The sequence below is a fragment of the Cyprinodon tularosa genome, unplaced genomic scaffold (genome assembly GCF_016077235.1).
Source record: "Cyprinodon tularosa strain WSP-4 unplaced genomic scaffold, ASM1607723v1 ctg210, whole genome shotgun sequence".
NCBI lineage: Eukaryota > Metazoa > Chordata > Actinopteri > Cyprinodontiformes > Cyprinodontidae > Cyprinodon > Cyprinodon tularosa.
Window position 1 is genome coordinate 2,676,352 of NW_024038779.1, and position 26,828 is coordinate 2,703,179.

The 26,828-nt window shown below is 38.5% G+C and overlaps 1 protein-coding gene across 3 annotated transcripts; it reads right to left on the bottom strand.

Moving 5' to 3' along the window:
* Positions 1-431: 431 nt before the first annotated feature.
* On the bottom strand, positions 432-26,117 carry im:7147486 (zinc finger protein Xfin). 3 transcript variants are annotated; one of them, XM_038285495.1, is made up of 2 exons: positions 25,876-26,107; positions 432-2,446 (listed from the first exon to the last, which is right to left on the bottom strand). In XM_038285495.1, the coding sequence occupies exon 2, from the start codon at positions 2,399-2,401 to the stop codon at positions 890-892; it is 1,512 nt and encodes a 503-aa protein (XP_038141423.1). In that variant the 5' UTR covers positions 2,402-2,446; positions 25,876-26,107; the 3' UTR covers positions 432-889. The 3 variants fall into 3 exon arrangements, with proteins under 3 accessions (XP_038141423.1, XP_038141422.1, XP_038141421.1); XM_038285494.1 differs by lacking the exon at positions 25,876-26,107 and adding an exon at positions 6,590-6,788; XM_038285493.1 differs by lacking the exon at positions 432-2,446 and adding an exon at positions 11,146-14,846 and having other exon boundaries at positions 25,876-26,117.
* Between the last annotated feature and the right edge of the window lie 711 nt (positions 26,118-26,828).

Genomic DNA, 26,828 nt, shown 5'->3' on the forward strand with positions numbered 1-26,828 from the left:
GGTTTTAAGTTTTCCAATGTTGGTTACATCTTTGGGTTTGCAGTATTTCTGTCCGAAAATCTGACTAAATCCTGTGGTATTTGGGTTTTGTTACTGTTTTTTTTTTTTTTTCTCCATGTTCTAACTTTAAATTAATGGAGTGGTAGAGGGCCCCATTACTATTCTTTTTTGCATTTTGACTCATTCAGATTATGAGTTTAAATACATTTTAAACCCCAAAATTATGCATAACTTTGTAGAAATAAAATTACATGCTTTTACCAAGAAGTGTTTCAGAGTTTTCACTGAAATCATCACCTAAATCATAATGTTGAAAATTAAAATCTCTTTCAACACATCGGCCAGTGTTATGCATAACTCTGGGATTAAATATGTTATTGTATTTATAAAAAACAAATAAAAGTGACATTTCTCAAAGAAAATTGAAAAAGCAAGTTTGAAAATATACTTTAATGCATCATATACTGTATTCATAAACTCCAACAAAGTTTGTAGGAACACACAAGGTATGAGAGGTTCAGTCCCGCAGCTTAACAAATTTTCATCCAACTAAAAATGTGAATAAAAACATCAAAGACCTTTACACAGTACCTGGTTTCCCCACCAAAAGTAGATAAACCATGCACATATATCTTGAAGCTGACTAATTTACACAAATTCCCATTCAAGGATCAGAGACTTTCAAATCTTGAACAATCTACATGAACAATTATTTAATTAGAAAAGGATATCTGGTTTAATAAAGAAGCTTTATTTACTTATTTTCTACTCCTAAAACAGTTTGGGAAAAGCTCAGAAGGTCCCTGTGTGATGAAAATATGCCGATGCGCCCTTGGTGGTCAACAGAAACGATGACATGCAAACACAATGTGCCTCGCTAGACTACTAGTCAACTTTTTATGGGGACAGACGAGGTTACTTGATAAATCACCTCAGCAGGCTTTGCAGGTCCGCTTTCAACAATAAAACAGTCATCGTCAGACTCTCCTCCTGCGCCGCCGTTGATGGGGGCTGATGTTTTCCCTTTATCCAGACTGACTGCCACTATTTGGGGCTTCTTTGTGTTGCCGGAAGGGCTAAATCCAAGCTTCCTCTCACCATTTATTTGAGGGGAACTTGGCGTTACCTTAACTATTTTGTAATCTCGCTTGGCACTCATGTGCTTGGCCATGAACTCCTGCGCTTTGACGCACTTGTGCCTCTGAAGCCGCTGGGCGCTTTCAAAAGGAAGATGACACACCCGACAGGTGAAGCCGCTTTGCTCGCTCGGCGATGCGGAGACCTCAGCCGACTTCTGTACCACAGGAGGATTGATACGGGCACTCGGGCGGCCTGGACTGAACGTGGCGTCGTTTGGAGTCTTCGCCGGCATGGAAACTCCAGACTGAGGTTTTGATGCGTTGGCGTTCTGACTCTTCAGCTGCAGAGGTGCAGTGATGGCTGGTACCCGACTGTTGGATGTTCTGATGTTTTTCTTCGGGGCGGAGGCAGGAGATGGCCGGCTCCCTTTCCAAGCTGTCCTTGGGTTTTGGTTTTCCAGCTGCTGAGCGGCGGCTATCTGAGGCGGACGGGAAGGTTGATTCTTTTTAGCAATGGCTCCGGGCCGGGGCTTGTAGCTCAGTGGTTTTGCGGTGATGAGCCGGTGTTTGCTCTGATTGTTAGCGTTGCAAACATGAAATCGAGGCACTAGCTTTTTGCTCGATAGCAGCAGCCCGCATCCTATGCAGCCACAGACTTTATCTGCCACGTGCGAGCTGTGGTGGGACACTAGGTCGACCTTTGACACGAAGCCCTGTTCGCATTTACCACAAGTGTATGGCTTTGTCTTACTGAAGTTCTGCATGGCTTGCAACAGCACAACAGGCTGATAGAGCGTCCAGAGGTCCACGGTTGGCGCTCCAACCTCTGCAAAGATGTTCTGCACGGCTGCACTTTGGGGGACAGGGTTTGAAAGCAACGCAGGCACTTGTGAAATCGACGCGCTTTTTGTTGAAACATGTCCTGAAGTATTTGGAACTTGACGTTTGGAAACTGAGGGGAGATTGGCCTCATTGGATGCCTTCCACACAACCTGCCCCTCCTCCAACCTTTTAAGCTTTTCTTCCTCCTCCCTGTACTTCTCGATCCTACGCTTCTTTATGGTTTGGTGATCGAGCATTTGATGCCCAGGTACGTGCGTGGTGCTGTGCTCCAGCATGTCTTTGTACTCTGTGAACTCTGTTCCACAGGAGCAGATGAAACTGGCCAAGGGACACAGGTGTTCTTCCAGGCATCTCTGATTTGCAAATATCTGCTCACAGCTGAAGCAGAAGTGGCCTGAGTTTGTCAGGTCGATGGTATTGCCGTCCTCGAGGATGCTCTGCAGGATTTTTCTCTTGCGCTCCATGGCCAGGCTGGGCATAAGTCCGTGATCAACGCTGATGTGGGGTCTTCCAAGACACAGGTCCTGTTATGTGAAACAAATGATACAAACATGTCAAAAAGACCAATAAAGCCCAGACTATTTCCCTCTTCTAAATGTATTTTCCTTTTCTGCCTTCCTTAAATGTTCCAGATAATAAAAACAGACCAGAGAGCCAGAGCAGAAACAAAAAGTTAGTTTCAAACTATTATTCCATAGCGACTTCATCTGATGTTAATCCAAAACTTAGTTTAAAGAGTTTGATGTGATTTACACTGGAAAAAAAAAATCAAAAGCTAGATAAGTCATTTTTTTCTTAAATTAAGTGCATTTGTTCTTGAATTGAGAAGGTAAAAGAGACACTTTGCCAATGGAACAAGAGATTTCACATTTAAAATAAGAACATACAATTGCATTGAATTATTTCAAGTGCATTTTATCTAAATATCTTATTTTAAGAGTAAAAATGCTCATTCCATTGGCAAATCATCTCATTTACCTACTCAAATTAAGGGTAAATGCACTTAATTTGAGAAATATTTACTTATTTCTAGGTTGTTTTTCAAGTGTAGAGGTAGACGATAAAGTACTGAATATTATCCAACAGAGTTTACTGCTACAAAGCATAATGATAAATCAGCAAAGCAAACCCCAGACCACCATGCTACCTCCACTGTGTGGTCGATAGCATATCCTTTATTTGTAAGGTGGTGGTGGTGGTGGTTTTATGCCGGCTCTAACGAGACCCGGATATTCCAGGAAGTTCCACTTTTGTCCTCAGTCAAAAGAATATTTTCATGAAAGTTTTGAATGTAAAAATGCTCATTAGGTTCATTTTGGATTTGTTTAGTTTTCACCTTGTAACTCCTCTTTGGAGCACAACCCCTCAGTGTTAAATCATGAACACAGACCTTAACTGAGGTCTCCAGCGCTTTGTTCTGGGTTTTTTTTTTTTTTTAAGTAGAAAACAGCTTTTTTTAATATAGTTTCATTAGTTTTGTATTTAGGAATCCTTTCCAAAATATTTTGAGTATATATTAAGTCAAAAATATTAAATGTAAGTCACTCTCCTGTTATATAACAGCTAATGGTGCAATCAGAACAAACACATTCTAGTCGTCAAAGCGTCTAATTTACATGCAAAGTCAATGGCTGACGCTGTCAAGAAGCGTCAAGAGGTCTTGTTGCGCGTGAAAACGCCAGGAGAGGTACATCCAGGCGTCGGAGCATCCCTGCATTCAATGCTGGAGATCAGAAATCTGAACAAGGGATGCACGATATAATCGGCCCCCTATCGGTATCGGCCTGTATCAGCCTTAAAATTGAATATCGGACATCGGCCACCCATCCGATATTTAACCCGATATTTGATCAGCTTCTGAGTTTCTAAAGTCTAAAAAAAAAAAAAAAAAAAAAAAAAATACTACTTCTTCTTCCTCAAAAACTTCTTTTTTTACAGAACTAAAAACTTCTAAAGACGAGGGAAAAAATATTGATACATTAAAATATCACAATATCTTCATATGCTGATATATTGCCATTTAAAAACACCATATCAATCTCTTTTACTAATGAAATATTGCTATATGTAATCGATATGCTACGAAATACCTCAAAAATTCACGAAATATTGCCATATTTTTATATGTTGATATATTGACGAGGTATCGATCTATTTTACTAACAAAATCTCACAAGAATTTGAAAAATATCACGAGAGTTTGTAACAGAACGATTAAATTTTACGAGATTTTGAAAGTAAAAAAGATGGATACCGCGTTTTTAAAAAATAAATTTAATATCAGCATATGAAAATATATTTGAGTATATTATTTTTCAAAGTGTCAGAAATGGAAAACAAAACTGCTATTTTCAATGACTACTTATTTTTGTCCAGCTTTAACATCGGTATCGATATCGATTATCGGCTACATGAGTTTTAAAATATCGGCATATCGGCCAAAATCCCAATATCGTGCATCCCTAGTGCTAACCTCCACTAACATAATTCCATATATGGTTTTTTGTGAAATTTTCCTTCGTTCAGTCGAGGGTTGTATGGGTCAGCAGCCGCATCATGGTGTTATGAAAATTTAGTTAGTTTGAAAGCTACAGAAGTAAAACGCTGCTGCACATATATATTCTTAAACTACACTTAATTCTATGTATTATTAAAAAACAAAACAAAAGCTAACATAGGAAAGAAAACATAACAGCCTCAGCTCCAGGATTTTAAATATAAGGCCCAAATTTTTTTTTCATAACACGTGATAAGCTAGCGTATTTACTAGCAAAGCATGCTGCTCACCTAGCTGCAGGAAACTCATGGTATGAAAAACACAAAGAAGGCATTTTTAGATCAACACTGAGCACTAGTTTTTTTTTTTCAGTTGCTGGATTACTGCTTATGTTTACTGACTATGGAGTGAATTTAATTCCTTTAATGTTGGAAAAAAAAGTTTAAAGTAACTTTGCTGCTTTCTCAATTTTTCTTATAAATTAAAATTTCTTCTTGTTGGAGCTATTCTATTAAATTTAATCTTATCCTGTATTAACATTGTTTATTCTTTCTATTATCTTTATTAGACTCTGGGGGAAAGTATTCCTCTGCAGGTGCCAGGAACTGAGTGTTTTTCATGTGTAGAACTCAAGGTCACTGCCTGCATGAAGAAATATATGCTATCACCGTATCACGCTGCTACTTACTACCAACAAATTCCTTCAGTTTTGGCGTGACCTATTGTAACTAACGACTCCCTTTTTCCAATAAAGAGATAAGTGAAATAATATATAAGTTAAAAAAAGCAGTTCAAAAGAATTCCATTTGGAAAACTCAATCTGAGAAATAGGAAAGTAGTGAATTTGAAAATATGAAATCTGTGAAACTACGCTGGAAAAGATTTTTTAAATTTAAATAAGATCTGGGGGAAAAAGGACGTTTTCTGGAATTTTATTTCTGGATTGCATGATATAAAAATTTTAGTTTATGCATTTTTTTTTTCCATTTAGAAAAAAAAAACATTTGCTTGCACTAATAATGAATACAATTCTCTCCGTACTGTTGCCGATATTTTGGTTGGAAAAATTCAACATAATAATGGAAAGAATTTCTTAAATGTACCAAATAGCACGGTTGAAAATGCTTAAAAGATTCCATGCATTCATGAGATAACTGTGGTTTGTTTATACAACCGCTTATAACTGTGAAGATCCATTTTAACAAGCATGGGCTAAAGGCGAAAAATTATTTATTATTTTTCAAATATATCAGTTGTGTGTTCACTGCAAAATGTTAAGGATTTTCTTATTGAGCATTTTTTTCCATCTTTAAATTCTTTTATAGATTTTTATAAAGGTTTTACAATGATTAATTCATGACCCACGAAAATGCTTATTTTAATGAATAACTGCACAATGTATTTATCCTTATTGCACTGAATGCATTACAAGAACTGCCAGGACTGCAGTTAAGGAAAAAAGGGCATTGAGGAGGAAGGACTAGTCGTTATCCGGTGTCCTAGTTTACTGTGATTTATAAACAACTTGTTGATTACTGCCTAATTACATAGTAATAGCAGCATCCACGAATTCAGTCCCATAAGTTCGTGTTATCCAGATATAACTGTTTAAGAAAAACTACAAAAAAGCTTCAACACTGTTGCTTATTTCCTAGTTTAGCTGATTCCCATCACACAACTTTTCATCATTAGTTTCTCTACATAAAACACCAATTTCAGTGAACTAATTTTTTAAAAATTCAAAGTTTGATGTTTACAGTAATTCTTGAAAAAGATCAAAATCACCTTTCCTTGGAAAACTGGAAAATCCTCCCTTTCTTTGTGGTTTAAAACAAATATTTAAAAAGAGATATTTCACAGAAATGTTCACGTGCATATTCAAAATCTTAATTTGGCCGAATATAACATTTTAAGTCATCTAAAATGTTATATAACCCATGAACATCAAAAAATTAACTATTAGTTCAAATAATTACAGAGTACTAACAGAACACGTTTATAAAGAATGTAAACCACTATAAACGTTCAGAAGTGTCCTAAACTTAAAAAATATGGTAATATTTAACATGTTTTACTGATCTACCGCCTTACTTTGTTAAACGCGGGCTTGCTTTGCTATTAGCCTGCTATGCTAACGTTAGCATCAGACACATTAGGGAGGCTAACTTACCTTCAGCTTAAAGTGAATTAGAGATATGTCATATCTTTGGGCGGAGAAAGAGTAAAAAAAAAAGATCGGGCGCTGTTGGTTGAGGGCACAGTAAAAACTTGCTCCACTTGCCGGCGTTGGACACGAACAGGTAGCAGTTTGGTTAGCCCTCAATCCCGGATAACAAGGGAGGAGGAAAAAAAAACGTTTTTTCTTCTACGACACGAATCCGGCGGGTGTTGTTGGTTGTAGCGCCCCCTGTCTGTTCTCCTTCTTGAAATTTTTTGTGGCGGATGGCAAAAACGTCAGGTGAGAATTACCGCCACCAACAGGTGAGGAGGGTTGACCACATGGCAAAAAGTATATCTTATTATACAATTTGATCTGTTTCAAAATCTCAAATATAACCTGATATCCTCTGCTTCCTGTTTCCTTTTGCAGTAAATAAACAATGCCAAATTTCATTTTCATATTACTAAATTTCCTAATTAAGTTCTCTGAATCAAATACTTCCTACAGCTCAGAATAACATGTTCCACTCTCTCATCTTCCCCACAGTCACATTTCCCTGTCTGATGATTCCCTATTAAAAAGTTGTGAAATAATTATCTCTTCTCTCCTGCTCCTTTCAGTTCTTCCCATTTGTCCACTTCTCTTTTGGATTTTATAGAACCACCTTCCTTTCTTTTCTTCTTCCCATAATTTTTGCCACCTCTCTTTTGTTTTTTGTTTAATTATAACCTTTATTTCTGTTATACTAAAACTAACATTAATATCTATCCTTATCTTAGCCCCCTGCCTGTTGGAAAACGTCCTCATTAATCACATTGACAGCTTTGACAGCTCCTTAAATTTGGCCCTTTAAAACATATTTACATGATCATGTGGAAATTAAGCGGTAATAAATCCACTGAAAAACACAATAGTTACACCAATAGTTAAACAGATATATCTGGATGTAATTCAAAAATCTTGAATAGAGCTCCTTACTACTTTAAATTAAAAATCTTTTGAACAAATAACGCATGAAATTAGGCCAAGAAACAGTTGTTTATATTACAGGTGCTGGTCATAAAATCAGAATATCATGAAAAAGTAGATTGATTTCAGTAATTCCATTTAAAAAGTGAAACTTGTATATTATATTCATACATTACATACAAACTCATATATTTCAGATGTTTATTTTGTATAATTTTGATGATTACAAATGACAACAAATGAAAATCTCAAATTCATCATATCAGAAAATTAGAATATTGTGAAAAGGTTCAAAATTGATGGCCCCTGGTGCCACACTCTAATCAGCTAATTAACTCAAACCACCTGCAAAAGCCTTTAAATGGTCTTTCAGTCTAGTTCTATAGGCTACACAATCATGGGGAAGACTGCTGACTTGACAGTTGTCCAAAAGACGACCATCGACACCTTGCACAAGGAGGGCAAGACACAAAAGGTCATCGCTAAAGAGGCTGGCTGTTCACAGAGCTCAGTGTCCAAGCACATTAATAGAGAGGCGAAGGGAAGGAAAAGATGTGGTCGAAAAAAGTGTACAAGCAAGAGAGATAACCGCACCCTGGAGAGGATTGTGAAACAAAACCCATTCAAAAATGTGGGGGAGATTCACAAAGAGTGGACTGCAGCTGGAGTGAGTGCTTCAAGAACCACCACACACAGACGTATGAAAGACATGGGTTTCTGCTGTCGCATTCCTTGTGTCAAGCCACTCTTGAACCACAGACAGCGTCAGAAGCGTCTTGCCTGGGCTAAAGAGAAACAGGACTGGACTGCTGGTGAGTGGTCCAAAGTCATGTTCTCTGATGAAAGTAAATTTTGCATTTCCTTTGGAAATCAAGGTCCCAGAGTCTGGAGGAAAAGAAGAGAGGCACTTCATCCACGTTGCTTGAAGTCCAGTGTAAAGTTTCCACAGTCAGTGATGGTTTGGGGTGCCATGTCATCTGCTGGTGTTGGTCCATTGTGTTTTCTGAGGTCCAGGGTCAACGCAGCCACATACCAGGAAGTTTTAGAGCACTTCATGCTTCCTGCAGCTGACCAACTTTTTGGAGATGCAGATTTCATTTTCCAACAGGACTTGGCACCTGCACACAGTGCCAAAGCTACCAGTACCTGGTTGAAGGACCATGGTATCCCTGTTCTTAATTGGCCAGCAAACTCTCCTGACCTTAACCCCATAGAAAATCTATGGGGTATTGTGAAGAAGAAGATGCAATACACCAGACCCAACAATTCAGAAGAGCTAAAAGCCACTATTAGAGCAACCTGGGCTATCATAACACCTGAGCAGTGCCACAGACTGATCGACTCCATGCCACGCCGCATTGCTGCAGTAATACAGGCCAAAGGAGGCCCAACTAAATACTGAGTGCTGTACATGCTCATACTTTTCATGTTCATACTTTTCAGTTGGCCAACATTTCTATAAATCCTTTGTTTTTATTGGTCTTCAGTAATATTCTAATTTTCTGATATGATGAATTTGAGATTTTCATTTGTTGTCATTTGTAATCATCAAAATTAAACAAAATAAACATCTGAAATATATGAGTTTGTATGTAATGTATGAATATAATATACAAGTTTCACTTTTTAAATGGAATTACTGAAATCAATCTACTTTTTCATGATATTCTAATTTTATGACCAGCACCTGTATATTTATAGCATTGGTTCTACGTGTGTTATGTACTGTTTATCTGGTCAAGAAGTGGTTTCACATGTATGCCTATAATTACCCAAATAGCCCGCTTTTACATCCACGCTGTTAAAAACATTTTTGCCTATAATGGGCTGTTTTGATCTTTTAAATAAAATTCAATAAAATCGTAATTAAGCTTTTTAGTCTTTAATTGCAACAGCTAAATGCCCTCACTGCAGGACAATAGAGTATTACTATTTTACTCCCTTGGAAAAGCAGTATTGCATTTTGCAGCTTGGCCAAAACATTCTGTACAAACCAATATATATAGAGGTTGATGAGTGCCAGAATAAAATAATTTATACAATTGCTATTAAAAAAAAAAAAAAAGAATACAACTGGGGATAAATGCAGAATTTAATAAATAAATGTAATATTAAATATATGGGTATCGAGTAAATAGTGATTTTATTGTAAGAAGTGAATATAATAATTTCATGATTTAATTAATTTACCTAGGCTGAAACACACCTTGAATTTATTTAAACCATCAAGCGTTCATCAAAGTCAAGGAGACGGGACTAGGGAAATTCTGTCATCTGATTGGTTGCCAGGCTTCTCACAAAGCAATGAGAGAACTTTCTTAAAAAAATATTAACAATGAAAAAAGGGGAAATAACTCTAAACGGGGGGTTGGAATTAATTTACAGGACATTAGGAGAGCAAGTTTAGCCTGTATCCCGAGTTTGGTTGGAAACATATCTAATAAACTTATGAGAGAACTTACAGTGGTCCAGTTTCTCACCCAATATGCTGTAAATAAATTGCAAAGTGTTTTAGAAAATTATATTTACTACTTTTTTTTTAAGGATGCAAGACAGATTAATTGCAGGCTTTACCAAAAGAAATGTGAATTGATTTATTAAATCCGGAACTAATTAAATTAGGTTTTTAAACAAAATCAATATATTTCATTCTGGCAAAGATAATTAATATGTTCATTAAATAAATTCTGCAATTACTTCCAGTTTTAATAAATAAATGACAAATAATGATCTATATAGTCACCCTCCAGTTAACATATTTGCTGTGTACATGGGTGCAGGTAACTGCATAATGGATTTCTAACTGTCCAAATACGAATTTCAGGTATGGTTGTCCTCTGAATGGGTTGTGCCATCTGATCTGAGGGTTTGTGGGGCTCCTCCCCGGTTATTATCCTTTATGCCACTTCAAATTTAACTGTTGGAAATGAAATCAAATTCTTTTAAATCTTAAGGCATACATTTTTTGTTTTTTATGGATTTTATAGCTTTCTGCATGTATTTATACTTAATTACATCTTAGTAGAGGCAATGTTTAGTACGTTCACTAAAAAGAATGTTTAACATTTAGATTTTTATGTTATGTATAAATAACACTTTATCAAAGTATACATATAAAAAAAAAAAAAAAAACGAATGTACACCAGCTGCAGTATGTCGCTTCATAGTAATCTACCAAGCTTTGTTGTATACTTTACTCTAAAAGTATACAACATATGGCAGTAAGGGAATTATTCCATGAACAACTTCGTTTACTACCCTTTCATAAAGTTGAGCAATAAAAACATTTTCTTAAAATGGGGTTTAGGTTCATCATTAAAGTTTAGGTGTGACTGTAGCTCAGATTTAAATGAAGTACACAAATCTTTTCAGAACCATCTTTATTACTGCTCTACACATTTAAGGATACAAAACTTGATAGAGAAGCCAAATTTCTCACTTCAAATGCTAATTTACATTTACAATGATAAAACCCTGTAGGGGTAACATGAAGTTCTAGGGTCAAGCTTCTATTAATTATTATAGTGCACTGACAACTGCATATCATGTATTTAACCCCCCCCTGCAAAAAAAAAAACAAAAAAACAAACAAAACAAACAAAAAATGTTTTTTGAGAAAACATTTTTTATAACCTCAAATAAAAACGTTATAACTCAAAAAGTTACAATCAAGACACTGAACACACTTCTGTTTATCAACACCAAGAACAACAAGAAGCTACTTCACCAAACATGAGAAGAAAGTTCATTTACTTAAAGTCGTAGGGAAGCGGCTGTTCCAACCGTTGTTTCCAAATTCTCTCTGCCCGACTTTACACCGTTGATATACGATTGGCCGAATTTAGGTGTACAACTGACGTATAGCTAACTGGCCTGCATAAAATAACGAGAAAACCCCCCCACAGATTTTAACACAGGATTTTTTTTAAATAGAAATTTTCTAAATTTTAGTACATTTATATACATGTTTAAGCCAGAATGATTTACCATTTAAATATTATTTCCCTACGACTTTAATAGTAATGGAATTATTTACCGACTGAAAATACTACTGAATCTACGGGACTAACTTAAGAGACTAAAATGTACACTGTGACTAAGCTCATTTATTACAGCGGCAAGCTAAGATTAGTTTTAAAAGTCCTAACAGCTCCCAATTTGCACAGTCCCTTAGAATGCAAAGAACAATTTAAAAATCATGAAAGGAATATTGAACAATGGAGACATTTTAATGAGGAGCTTTAGTCCGTTAGACTTGGGTGGCATTCTGGGGCCAGCGGTTCAAGTGGTGTCGACTTCGGCTGTCCAATGAGGATGCGATGAATCCTCCTGCGGTGGTTCTTCAGTGATTTGAGGCTCCTGTACATTCCCTGACACACGTCGCAGCGGTACGAGTCAGACTGCTTGTGAATCAGTAGGTGTTTCTGGAGGCTGTCCATGGTGCCAAACCAGCGAAGACAAACAGGACAGCGGACAGGCTTGATGGCAGGTTTGCACGCGCCATTCCTCTGGTGGAACATTAGACTGATGCTGTTGGGGAAGTCCGAGTTACAGTGGGAACAGTGGAAGGTTTTGGGTGGATTTGTGAGGGGAGCTGTGGCCCGCACACCTTTGCAGCGATTCCAGGATATGTGCCTCCGAAGAGAACATCGTGTGGCAAAACTATTTCCGCATCTGGTGCAGACGATCCGCTGCCCCTTTTTCACAGAGAGAGAGTGTAGGTGTTGGGACGGTTCTGGGCGTTGGAGTTTCTGCTGTGGTGGAAGCACTGACTGAGAAGGCTGTGGCTGCTGCAGTCGGAGTAAAAGAGGTTGGGATCGCTGTGGTTGCAGTCCCTTCGTCAACCCCTGCTGAGGATGCATATGAACCTGCAGATGAACTTCATAGTCAGCCCAGGAATTAACGGTCTCTCCACAGGTTGGGCATGTGTACGATTCCTGTGCATGCTTTTGCAGATGCTCGAGGAGAAGCCTTGGGGATGTAAATCCGACTCCGCATTCACACGTCACCCTTCTCGGCAATACAGATGGTAGGGACATGATACCCCAGTTCTTGGCGCTGTCCTCCTCTTGGATTGGACCGTTGATGGGTGTATTACCTTGCATGCCCTGCAGCATGATCCCCCCACCCACCCCAGACATGGTTCGCTTTAGTTGACATCTTTTCCTATGAGTCATCATGTTGTCCTTGCGGTTAAAGGCCCTCCCGCAGACAAAGCAGGAAAACATAGGTTTCACATTACCGGTGTTTAGAGTTGTGGCACAGTTGGCTTGGGTCTGAGCTACAGTCCCAAACCCAGCTGGCCTGAACCCACACAGTCGCAGATGGCGTCTTAAAGTTGTGGCCTTACTGTAGGTTTTGTGACACCGCTGACAAGGGTAACGCCTCACACCATCATTGATGAAATAGGGCAGACTATGAGGAGCCATCTCTGCATGTTCAGCAGATCCACCCTGCCTGAGCTCTCCATCGTCAGCAGATTTGTCAGTGGAACTGATCAGCTGAAAATCATCATCTAAGGGCATTGTCCACTGTCCCTCATTGCCATTTTCCCCCTTTAGCTCTTCCATTTTCCAACTTTCATCAACTTCGTCAAGGGAAGCCAATGAGGGATCCTGACGCGAGTCGATCATGGAGGATTTTAAAGTAAATGGGGGAAACTGTTTTGCAGGAGGTGTCCAACCAATATGTGAAACTGAAGTCCCCTCGACCTTGATGTGAGCAGCAACCTCAGTTCCTACAGCAACACTCCTAAGCCCGTCATTTGCCTCTTCAACTTTTGGGGTTTTGGCACCAAGGTTTGGCCTGAGCGCAAACATTCTTTGAAACGGAGGATAGTTCTGCCTTGGGACGCCTGATGCTGGACCGTGACAGCGGTGTGTTTTAAGGTTCCACCTTCGTGCATAGCTGTTTTTGCATACTGGACAAAAGTAAACCTTTTTGGCATTGTTTAGACTATGAAATGGTACAATTTTGGGGGCAAATGGAGACTTGTTTTGAGGAGCCCTTGCTGGTCGAAAACTGTTGTTTCTCAAATGAGGACAAACATGATTGTCAGTAAAAGGTAATCGCCCAATAATGAGCTGTTTGCATCGGCGGCAGCATTTAATCCTTTCCTTTTTGTGCAGGAAATGATGCTCTGTCAATCTGTCTAAGTTTGGAAACACTTTACGGCAGCGGCCACACTGATATCTTCCGTAAAGACCTTTGAACGTCGGATCCATTAGCTTTTGCCGCGTCTCCAGAACCACAACAGGAGACAAAGTCTTAGTAAGAGAGACAACCCTCTTTCTACTCGACTCCAGAATTCTGCTGATGGGTGGAGCTTTTGTCTTTACACCTGGTTTAGTAAGCAGCCGCCGCAACTGGACAATAGAGAGATCATTAATCGCAGAAGGTTCAGATTTGGCTACTGGGGATATATCAACAGGAATATCTTCTTGCTTGGGAACTAAATTGTTTTCACTTTCAATCTCAGACACAGGGGTTGGCAAGCAGTTCTGGTAAGCAGACGCTAGCAGCTTCATGAGGTTGTTGTTTTTTTGCACATTTTCCACCTGTTCAGAGTCTGGAACAGAATCACCATCGTCCTCCAAATCCATGCCTTCACTCTCAGGCAGGGGCTCTTCTGTGGTACACATGCCCTCAATTGGTTTCACACTGACATCTTGAGGGGGTGTGCACTGGCCATGAGGAGGGGTTTCCATGGCAACACTGTCCTCCAAGGCCACCTCTCCTGAAAGCACATTTGATGTGGATAGCTCAGAGCCTGAGGGCTTGGAAGTGGAGGGGGAGCTGAGGTCTAAACCTGTCTGTATAACAGGGGCGAATGATGCCTGCTGGGTTGGAAAAACATCCTTACTTCCTGCTTCACCAGACATGGCAACATTATCAACCACAGGCTGCTGTAGCTGACCAATGTGTGAACGTTTATGCTCCAGCATGAGATGGAAGTCCAGAAACTCATCCCCACAGTCACAAATGTAAAAAGACGATGCAGGGCTCTCAGGCAGACGTGTTGGTGAACTGGGCTTTTCGGTGTTCGAGACCTCTTTTGCAAACTGGGTTTCCTGCAGGCCATCGTTATGCTGTGTCAGAGTGTGGGTAGAGCTTTTGGAGTCGGTATTTGCATGAGTGGCCTGATGTACGAGTAGAGAGGCCAATCCTGTGAAGGTTTCTGAACATGCCACACAGCGATACACCTTGGACGGTGAAGCATTTCCCTGCAACCCCAGCATTGTGGTTTTAAAATGTCAGAACGCCAACCCTGGGTCTTCTGGTCAGGCTCAGTGGATTCCTGTAAATCAGACACATACAAAGACTATTAAAGGTACAAACACAAACTAGAGCAAGCAAACTTTAGTTTTTTTAGGCCTTTCCATAAATGACTAAATTACAGTTTAAATTCCTAGAAATGTTTCATATAGTTCCTGAAAAGGGTGGTGGTAAATTTAATTTGAGCCTCAAGTAAAATACGCAAGGATTTGACTGTTGTTAAGTTAAATAGTCACCCAAAGAACTTTCATATTAACTGCAAACACCATAGTTTAGGTTTCAACAATCTGCCAACCTAAAATGCTGTCAATGTAAAATTGTATTCAATAATGTTAATGCAAAATGGATATTTTTAAAATCTGTACAACCAGTTAGGGCATTATCCTTACTTAAAAAAAATAATATCACACAGTCCTATAATCTATCTGCTTTGGCAGATTATCTGAATAAAACAATTCCTTCCACACCATACAGAGCATCTGAAGCACAAAATGGATTCATACAATGTGACAGTTCTGCCAGCTTTTCTTCAACAGTTCCAACAGATTTTTTTATACACAAACTGCAATTATAGTCATACATTCCACAAGAGTGAACCGGTTTAGTTAAACTGTATTATTCAATCAGATAATGACAACAATCAAGGCAAACCTGCAAAGTGCCTAATGACATTACAAGCTTGCTGATCAAAAGATTGAGTTTGCTCATGCTTTGATCATAAAAAATATTATAACCAGTGCCGTTTTCGTCAACGATGACGACGATGTGCTTGTGCAGAAATGCATCTTTGCAAGTGCGTAGCTCTGAGTCTGCGCTTTATGCTCTACACCAGGGGTAACCAGTTAAAAATCAGCGGGGTCCGAATAAAGAAAAACAACAAATGCAGGTCCGGAGACATTTTTAATTATAATCCGTTACTTTTAACAGAATTTAACACTGAAAGAAAATGGTGTTTCTGCATCCATGTTATACATTGAATTTTAAAATAAAAAATAGAATTTTTTTCCAAAATTAAAGTGTTTTTTTTAAGTAGAGAACAACAGTCATTCAGTTTGTTATACAGACAATTTCCTGATTCACATATTTTATAAAACACCTGAACTGACAGTTACTTTTTTCTCTCTCTTTTTTTATGGCATAATGAGAGAAGTGGGCTTCAGGCTGCCCTGCAATGCTTTTAAAACTGGGTTTGATTAGCAACAAAGCCATTTTCGAGCACATATTAAGGTGCTAATTTTGAGCCTGGATCGGTATTTTTGATTATGTTCATGGTGGAGAATCTGCCTCACAGCAGTAGGTTGAGCCAAACAAACTTTAAATGTGCAGGTTCCTCTTTGAGCACACAATTTCACTTTTCTGTCACCCGTTCACCACGGTTTTTCCACTAGTCACTTTCTCTGCTCTCTTTTTCTCATTGTCTTCTTTCCCACCACCTGGCTTGCCACAGGTTTGCCTGCTGTGTCTAAAAGTAGCTCGCAGCAGCAACCCAGACTGAGATCATTGGCTAATTTGAATCATGTGTAGCATGGTCCCGGACGCTCTGGATGGCTTTACCGTAAAAACAGGAGTAGCAGCAGCACAACAACAACATGCGGTAACTTATAAATGTTTTCAATCAGGTTGGGTCCTGATTAGCCAGCAGGTTGGTCCGGATCCAGACCCTGGTCCGCTAATCCGTGACCTCTGCTGTTGACTAATGTTTCGCTCTCAGCATTATGGTTCCTGATCTTCCTATCGTTCCTGCTCTTGCTATTTAATAAACTATATGGCTGATCATCCTCTGCCAAGTGTAAAAAAATCATTTTGTCTAACTATTAAGATTTTATTTCTTCCAGCTAACAAGAGGCAATATTGTTAAGTGATACTAAACATTCTCTAATTTCTACCAAAAGAAATCCCTAAATTATATCCAAAGAAATTATTTCAATGCATACTGTTTATTTTTGGATAAAGAGCGAGGTAAAAAGGTGCATAGATCTTTGAATATTTCCCCCTCCTTGTTCTCGTTGGATCTATTTAAATATTATGTAGATGATTCCTTGTATTATTTCCTTTAAATATTTTAGTTAACATATTCATTCAGGTCTGGATTGCCATGGCTTTACAAGGAAATTAGGTAGGTTCTCTCTGTATGTTGGAATTTAAATCTACTTTGACCCCTGAGCACTGGTAAAAAAAAAAAAAAGGGTAAATTGAAGAAATAAAGCCAAAATTGCCAAAGTAGAAAGAGAAATGTTTTTGTTCTTTGCTTTTATGGAGCAATGAAGATTTTATTGATCTGTGTGTAATGCACAACTCATAGATCAGGAAGTGTTACTTTTGAACTGAAACCTTGTTTCTCTAAAACCATTCCTTTATTTTGCATTTTGTCAGCTTGTCTGCCTGCTATATTGACCAATATGATGTGTTGAACTAGATCTGCTATTTTCACAACTTTTGTTAGACACTTTATAAAGTAGGGCATTAATTCGTAAAAAAGTTTGAGTTCTATAAATCAGTTTTCTGCCCAACAGCAATGCTGAACGACACGGCAGCATTCTGTACCAAGAAATAGTATCTAGGCAAGAGCTGTTAGTGTGGTAAAGAATCCGGTTGTTATTCAAAATTGTAAAGGTTAACCTTTTTTTTTGGCACGTAAAAATAACTAAAACCTTTAGTTTTAGTCGAATAAAACTGAATAAAACTATCACATATAGTAATGACTAAAATGCGACTAAAGGCCAATTTATGCTTGTGACGCTTAGCCTCTGCAACAGTCAAATCTGTCTCTGCGTGAAGACGCCCCCTGTGCAGAGGTTCTGCAACCGCACCTCAAAAAAATCCTGACTACGCTTCAGACAGTTGCAAAACCATGCAGACTTCAAGCGAAAGTGCGCAGACAAAAAGCAGCTGTGATTGGTCCTTGGTATGCCTTTCCGGCTGTCTGTGTGGTCCTCCTCCGATTCGGTGCCGGGGCGCGGCATTTTTAAAAACCGAGGAACAACTACAATGGAATACTACAATGAAAGGTTAATTGGTCCTCTTCAATGTCTAGCAGTTCTAGATCCATCTCCGTGACTGTGATATCTATGCAGACGAGCTATTGTTGTTTTGTCGTTGGTGCCACCGAAGTTCTCACCGGTTCTCGAATAAGCTTCCCCTTGCTTAAAAAAAAAAAAACGTTTACAAAAAAATCTCTTTGTGTAAACGTACGTTCAGGCAATGAGAATATTTCAACCTAAACAGTTTAGAGATTGCCCCTTCCTCTTTCAACATGTCTATGCATTATTACATAGAGCAAGCTCTTTAAAGACTTGGATGAGAGTTTGATGTAAATGAGCCTGACTGGCCTGTACAAATTCTTGACCTCAACCTGGCAAAACATTTTGTGTTGAATTAAAGCAGAAACTAAGGGCTTCGCAAACATCAATCTATGACCTCACAAAGGCAATTTTTGAAGAATGGTGAAAAGAATTTAACATTAAAACAGTCCAAGCCTGCCTTAAGTTGGAGGAGTTCATGGTTTGTACACGAAAAAGTGGAGAATGTAGCCGGAGATCTATAGATGGATCGGTGTAGTAATGCAGAACGGCATATGCTGAGCTAAAAGGCCAAGCGCTATAGCTTAGCTTCTTAGCTCAGCTAAAGGCCAAGCCCCCGTTATAGAATCAGGTTTAGACCTCAGCTCCCTAACCACTTCCATGCCCTCAGCTCTGAGGTATCCACATTCCTACATTCACCAATGATATTTGTGTCATGACCAAAATAAAAAGCAGATAAAATGGGTTGGTTGGGCACCCCTTAAGGCGTGTTCATCACGTGATTATCATGTCATCCCTATCTAAAGGCATGTTCAGGAGCAACTAAACAGTGAACGATGCAAAGGACACCTTTGATTGCGTAATTGTTAATAACATGAAAGCTGCAGCTCAAGTACAGGTATGGTGATGCAGGAGGAATGCTACAAAGCAATATTTGAAGAAGTCTAAAAATCATAACTTCTGTCTATGGGCTAGGGCTGGATGCGGTTGTGACCTGGTGCTCAGTAGCACAGCATCCAAGGTGTTTGATCTACCTCTCTAAAGCTGGAGAGCAGCTCCTGGAACAGGTGGTGGTACCAGCCAAACAGAGCTGATTTGACGCCGTTTTTCAGCTTTTATATTACATACAACATAAAGACTAACTCTCAGTGAGCTAAACAGACAACAGGAACCAGAGTTATACCATATTCTATGCCCAACCATGTATGTTGACATATATAGGACACATAAGCTAATGCTGCACTGGTAAGCAGTACATCCTGCTCTGCTTGATGACGCATTAAAAAAGATGAAAAAAAAACTGGGTTTGATGTGATTGCACCTTTTGAGATGTGAGGAGCTCAGGCATCTGGGTTTGGAGTAGACCTGCTTCTCCACCACATCAAGAAAAGCCAGTTTAGGCATCTATTTTGGATGCCTTTTGGATGGCTCAATCGGTAGGTATTCCAGACATGTCCAACAGGGAGGGGACAAATGGCCCACTGGAGAGACTAATGATTTAGACAAACTGCAGCTCTTCCACTGTTCCCATCTCCTATTCCTTCACCTTTCACAGGGGCAACAGTAGAACAGAAGAACCCAATCATTGGTAGGAAAGGAATCCCAGACTGCTATGATGAATCCAGACAATCTTTAGCCCCTATAGATGTCATTATGCAATGTACATGCACATGGATGATGTTTGTCAAATTGGGACCTACAACCTTCTGAAAAGCAATGTACCATGCAGCTGAAGCTCTACATTATTATATCCATAACATACAAAGGTGTCTAAATGTGCATGTGCCACAAAGATTACATGTCAGGAAACTGTATTTTTTCTAAACCCTGTGAGGTGGGCTATGTCTTTATGATCTGTCAGACAACTAATAATGAGCAACCGATTAGGTCTTTCATCTACCCGGGGAACATCTTGATGTTTTACTAGAAAAGCTGGAGGAGCCTTCTAGGCAGTTTATGTCAAGTCTGTCAACCCCTGAACCGGTCCAGAATAAGCACAAGAAAACAAGTACAAGTACCGGCACATCCTAAGCCTTATGGACAGCATTCACTGACGAATTGCAGCACCAAGGTACAGACCGATGCCACATTAATTGACAAGGATGTCACTTAAGTTCAAATGTGAGTCAAGGTAGGGGAGCTAACACTTTTGGCAATATACTGTTTAATTTGCTTTGTATATCAATTCATAATGACCACCATTTTTGAATATGGATGTTTATCTCAATATAGTTTTTTTATTTATTTAAGAGACTAATAGTATATAATTCACCTTCTGATATATGACTGCTCAATCGAATTCAGCACAAATCACTATATTAAATGCACCAAAAGAGGAACTGAGGTATTTTTTGGATTGATTTAAGGAAAAGACCTCCACTTTCCTTAATGGCAGATTTAGAATAAGGTCTAAACATCTAACTTGAACATCAGGAGCTTCCCCTGTCATAAGGACCAGTAGTTCAGCAGTACTGAATTTGTGGGAGTCCACATTACTGGGAACATCTCCCAGTAAAGAAAGCTCTGAAGCGAAAACACTTCCTCAGGAGATTGAGGCAGGAGGAAATTCCCCTCCTCCACCCTCACCACAGCAGTCTTCTGACAAGCTGCTTCCCATCTTGGCAACAGAAACTGCAGGATACCTGACAGGAGGACTGCAACGATTGGTAAGGACACCTTAGAGAGTCATCCGGCCTCGTCCCCTTTGGCGGAGACCATTTTCAGTGCAAGACACAATGAGCAAGCCTACTGCATCAATTCAGACCCAGACTACGCCTAAATCTCCTACCATCTGGAAGCAGATATCACTCGACTGAATCGACAACAGCTAGAATATGGAGAAAGCTTCATGCAACCTTAAATAAAGTTGCTAAAATAACATTTAAATAATGAAGACAAAGATTTAAAGACTACACTACTTATCATTTTTCAATTTTATTATTCAATAAAGTAAGACCTCCTTTGATTTTATGGCAATTTCCAAACCTATTTAAAGCCACCAAAGCAAGTTGGTATGATACCATGCTTTTGTTTTTCCTTCATGATTCATTCTCATTGAAAAAAAAAAAATTAAAAAGAAATCGCCTAAAACTTCTATGTTTTGCCTTGACGATGAATACATGTAGCTCCACCTTAACCCCTTGAACCCTACGGACCCACCGGCGGGTCCAGCTGCTACATGACCTCGTAGTTTTACCAAACCCCCAGTATTGATGTAAAAAACAAATTTGGCACAGTTTGGTGACATTTATGGATAAATGTGCCAAAATGGCCTCTCCGCCTAAGAAATTTCTCACTAATACCATTCTAAAATAAATATGATTCATCTGATTGAGTCCAAATTTGGTATATTTTTACACAACATTTAGATTTGAAAGTCTGTACTACTTTTTTGTGCTATAAATAATATTTTGGTAGTGTTTTGCAATGTTTATTTCAAAGAAAATTTTGGCCAGGTTCAAAAAATGCAAAATATTTTGTATTTTGTCCCTAATATTTCAGGCAGGGTCAAAGCTACAATGGTGCTGACACCAGAAAACCATTCTATGACATCTTACCTTTACAGACGTACCAAAAGTTTCTTCTTAAATCTAATAGCTTTGAGGCTATAAGTTATTTACTTTTGTGTGTTTTTGTCAGGCAGAAATTTATTTATACCCCCTTAGGGTGTAAGAGGTTAAAGGTTTATTATATAAACACTTGATGAAAATAATAAATGATATCATTAAGGGTTTCTTTAAAAATTCTGGAAAAATGTAATCATGCCCTACAATCGTAGTTCACTGAAAATCTTTCATGTTTTTCCTTATTTTACTTATGGAGCTGCTTTAATGCATGGCATCAGAGCTCCAAAATTATATCAAACATATCAACATAGTAATTTAGATATGTGTAACATGAATATCACAAAGGACTTTTAGCAATGATTCAACTGTTGGATAAAACATCCCAATGCTATGGTGACTTAAAACCCATCAGCACTGATAGATGGAGCTGCCTTTATAACACACCTCTACCCACAAACTCAATAGGTAGCTGGAGTCATTTAATTCTGTTGGTGTTTTAAACATAAATATATATGAACATTTACCCTTATCGGCTTAGTCTTCCTTTTTTAAATATATTCTGTATCTTTTCATGCATCTGCACGCTTATTTTCTCTAGTTTTACTTTGCCGCTAATGCGCCTAAATTTCCTCATTCTGAGAGAATAAAGGGTGATTCTATTCTATAAACTTGGATTTTTGAGGCCAATGTTATATGTTGAACATTGCTGAGGCAGCAGGTGAGCACGTCATACAGAACAAAAATGACTTTTTCCAAAATAATTAGGGTCTGAGAGGGATAGTAGAAGACAGAAGAAGGAAAAACACAAAAATAGGCACATTTTTATATTCATCTGCATAATTCCAATCCCAAAATGCCTCACAAGAATCTGATCTGAACATAAACCATAGTTGTCCACCAAACAAAAGGTCCACAACCATATTTATGAATCCCCAATATCTGTAATCAGAGGGTTGCTGATGGGAGCAATCACAGCATTTATTGATTAAAGGAAAGAGTGGTAGATTTTGAGCAACTTTGTAGTTTATATTTGAGAAGTATCTAAACATGCTTAAAAATGATATGAAAAGGAGGAATAACAAAAAAAAAAAAAAAAAGATTCTTATTTCATCATTACTCCTGGAGGAAGTCACTGCGATGCTGTGTTGGTTTTAAATATATAAAGAAAGGTAAAAAAAATAAAAAGATTTTATATAATTAGTGTTGACAGTTCAGAAATAAGCATGGAAAAGCTCGTCCTATGTAATAGCTCAAACTTAAGTTATTTTTTTTTAAACTTTTTCACCCTACGTTGAGTTGCCATTGGTATTGGAGTTGAGCTTGATGCTCAAAATCCATCTTTAACATCTTTGAAAATGGACGCGCATCTACAAAGAAGTACGGGACAATTAATCCAAAGTAAATTAGGAGAAAACAGGCTACAGGTTTATAGATGCATCTGCACTGAGGTGTCAACCTGCTCTTCAAAATGTGTTTTAATTGTAAAGGGTAAAATAGAATAGTAATTTACAGTTATGTTTCGGAAAAAATTTACAAAATGTCTCAAAGGGTTTATCTCTGAAACTAGTCTAGGAAATAACGATAAAACAAAACTGCTGGTTCTGAACAACTGAACGATATAGACGCCTGCCAGAGGAAGAATACATCTGCAAGTCATGTAAATCAGATGATGGTCATTAACCTCTGCATAAAGTGCATCTTAACACTTAAATGACTTTCAATATATGGATTAAGTAAAAAAAAGGAATCTTAAAACTAGATTAGCTCAATGATGTAACCAGAGAGCTGCCCAGATCTCAGTGTATATCTAAGGTGAAATACAATTGTAGAAAAGAAGCTAGTCTGGAAATTGTCTATATGAGAAAGGAGGAATCTAATGGAGGACATTGTTTAATTGGAGAAATCAATATTTTTCACAATTACAGCTGTCAAAAAGGCCAAAGGAGATCCAAAAAGTGACCAATTCTTTGATACGTCTTCTGTAAAACATGATTTTCTTTTAAATATTTTGGCAAAAAGTGAAACTGACTGCTAAGAGCATGAATATATTTTTTTATTTAGGGGTTCTACTAAGGATGTGTGAAGTCTTAAGATATGAAAACAAACTCAGAGGGATTAACAGAGCTAAGTAAAGTGAAATGATGCTGCTTCTAAATTTGTCTAGACTGCTAGGAGAGCTGCATTCACTGTACCTCAAGGTGAGCAATTCAATTCTTTTTCTATTGAATTTTACTTTTCCTGTTAAGAACCAACACTTAACTGTTTTATCTTCACTCAATAATTTAAAGAAACAGTATATCATCTCATTTTTAAAATTTGCTTAATCTCTTATGATCTTTGAATAGAAAAGTTCAAAGTTGCAACCAACTCCAACTATCTTTTTACATTTACAAAAAGGATCATTAACGATTTGTAAGTTTAAACCTTGGTTTAAATCTGTGTGTTAGAACTTCAACAAGTAATACATTTAGGGCTGGGTATTGTTAAAAAAATTTCGGTTCCGATACCAATACCGATACCTTCACTTCAATACCGGTTCCTGAACGATACTTTTTTCGATACCAGTTTTATAATATCAATTCGAAGAAAAAGAAAATTACACAACATAAAAAAAGTACAAATCTTGAGTTTTATTTTAAGCTCTGATTTTTCCATTTACATTTTTCCTCTTACATAAAAAAAAATTCAGTGTCTAATATTCACTGTTACATTGTGAGGACCTTTTTACTTAGCAGTTTTCCTTTAGAAAAATTACCATGTCTGACAAAAAAGCCTGTTGAATGGGATCCTACTGACAGCGCACCGCTGGTATGTGGGGGTCTGAGCGGCCCCGACAGAAATATTGGAAGGCGGGATGAACTGACTGCACTGATTAAGTTTTCAGGTGGATTTTCCCACTTAAAAACATAATAAAACTACTTTATTCCCACTGATCACAGCAAATATAGTTGCAAGGCAAATAAAGGACAGAGTAACTCCGCCTAACGCGGAGTTTGAAAGCAGCATGATTCACTCCGCTCTGGCTTTGCTCTGCCCACGGGCTGCTGAGAGGAGGATGGTCGCGCTGGCTGCGGTCCGCTCTTCTTGCAGTCAAACTGCTCTTAAATTGTTTACGTGCACGATGTATTGCATTGAGCACTATTGGCATCACTCTTAATAAAGTGAAGCCGCACTTTAGACCTGGGGGGCATTTTAAAGGGGTTCCATGACGCTCGCAACCAGTTCACAACAGATACACATGAACCCTGGCTGTAGGCGTGACCACCTGTCTATTTTTCCTGGATGACGCAATCACGTTAAGTGTTACAGCCAATCACCGAAACTTGGTACCGAAAGACAAGGCATGTTTCGATACTCTGTAGAACCGAAGCATTTCGGTCGGTACCATAAAAGAACCGAAGTTCGGTACCCAGCCCTAAATGCATTATGGGAAATGAAAGGAAAATTATGCACAATTTTCAACTAGAAATAAACCTGTAAAAATATGTCCATTTGCATTTAGCTTCACTGAATTAATAATTTGTAAAAGTGAAGTCTCCAAATCTGTTTTTTTATTTTTTATGATGGAATGGAGACATTATAAAGACTCATATTTATAATTTTATAACTAAACCCTGCACAGACAGTTTGGTTACTTTTTAATTTGTTCAATAATATTCATGAACAACCTTTGAAGCTTTTAGTGAGATTATATCAAACAAACATAATTAACTTAAAAAGTAACTGTAAGGCATTTCACTCCATTGAATAATATGTAAATTACACCTTTAAGAATTTAATTTAAAACCCCATACATCATTGTTCTTCCACTTCACAGTTAGGGTACAATTATATGTTGGTTTGATAAATAAAACCCCAATATCTTGTCTTATTTAGACAGACATGGGCTAAGGGATAAAATGCTAGCAAAGTAATACAAGTTATATGAAATTAACACATTTAGGATAAAAAAACAACAACTAAAAACCGATTTGAAGCCTGAAAGACGTCAAGCACTTACAATAAAAGCGAATTTAGCTCAAATAGTATGCAAACATGCATATTTTATGATTTGTTGTTTATATATTTATGCTAGTTAAACAGAAAAACAACAACACAGCGTGTTTAACAAACAGTAGCAAGGTTAGCTAGCCAATGAAGGTAAAACCAAGGAGGACCAAGGTAAAAAAAAAAAAACGGGTTACCATGGGTACGTTTGAACCTACCGCTAAATATGAGTGCTAATATTATTGCTGGGTAGTCCAACTTTAAGTTTTAAGAGCTGCTTAAAAGCACCCAGTTAATCTGCGACGGTTGCTTGTGTTAGCATCTAGCCTTGCGCTAGGTTGTCCTCCAAGACCTGAGAGAGCAGGCTAAGCATGGAGAGGGCTGGCTGACCACATTCAGGCCTGAGAGGGACGACCAACCAGCGCCTATGGAGCAGCATGAGGCGACTAAACACCCGTTTGCAATCAAACATACTCACCAACTACTGCAGAAGGACTATTTTCTGTCGAAAACCCACTACAAAGGCGGCGAGGTAAGGGAGCAACTGGCTCGGCAGACATCTGTGCATGGAAAGCCAGGAGTCTCTGGGGAGGAACCGGGACTCTGGCTGCAGGGCTGTGAGCTGAACCGATGCTGGAAGATCACTGAGCCTGGAGCCCACGCTACGCTGCTCCTGCAGAGCATAAAAGGCGCGGATTGCTGCGCTCAGCGCATGCGCACTGGGCTGGGTTTGCGTCTGCGTTTGACAGGTCATGTGTGCAGGGGCGGTGATTGCATTTTACCACTAGAGGGCAAGGAGCAGACACAGAGCCCCCCCCCCACCTACACCCACCAGCTGTGGTCCTCCTTTTTCATTCCCTTTCAGTAGATTCAGTTCTTAAAGGGAGAGATCAGGATTTTTAAGGCTCTAAGAATATGCCCAAACAATATTTTCCATGGTAGATAAAATTGGTTTCTTCGTTTTTATTTTGGCTATAGATTAACTGGTTCAAAATGTAGCAAAGTAAAAGGCATATATGCCACATTAGAGTCTGGATTGTACTTCAAAAAATGCTGACATATTGCAGTAGAATTTATAAAAAAAAAAAAAAAAAAAAAAAAAAAGCTTACAACCAGACTCTTTTTCCATCAGAGGTGGGTGGTTCGATCCTAGGATCGATACTATCGATACCAATGCTGGTACTGATATTGAACAATACTCGTTTAGCATGATCAATGCTTTTTACTCTCTCCTACACGCACTAACTGCAGCAGATTCCTCAGTCACCCTGTCTGTGTCACAGCGCTTTGCTGCTCCCCATGCAGGCTCAGCCTGGCCCGCCCACTCAGCTCTCTCTCCACTCGACACAGATACCACTGTGCTGCTGCACCTCAGACTCAGAAAGAGAGAGACAACCAGAGCAGAAAATACCATTAATGAAACCAATGGCA

Excerpts from the sequence above, each read along its gene's own strand:
- im:7147486 (XM_038285493.1), bottom strand. The coding sequence starts at position 14,787 with ATGCTGGGGTTGCAGGGAAATGCTTCACCGTCCAAGGTGTATCGCTGT.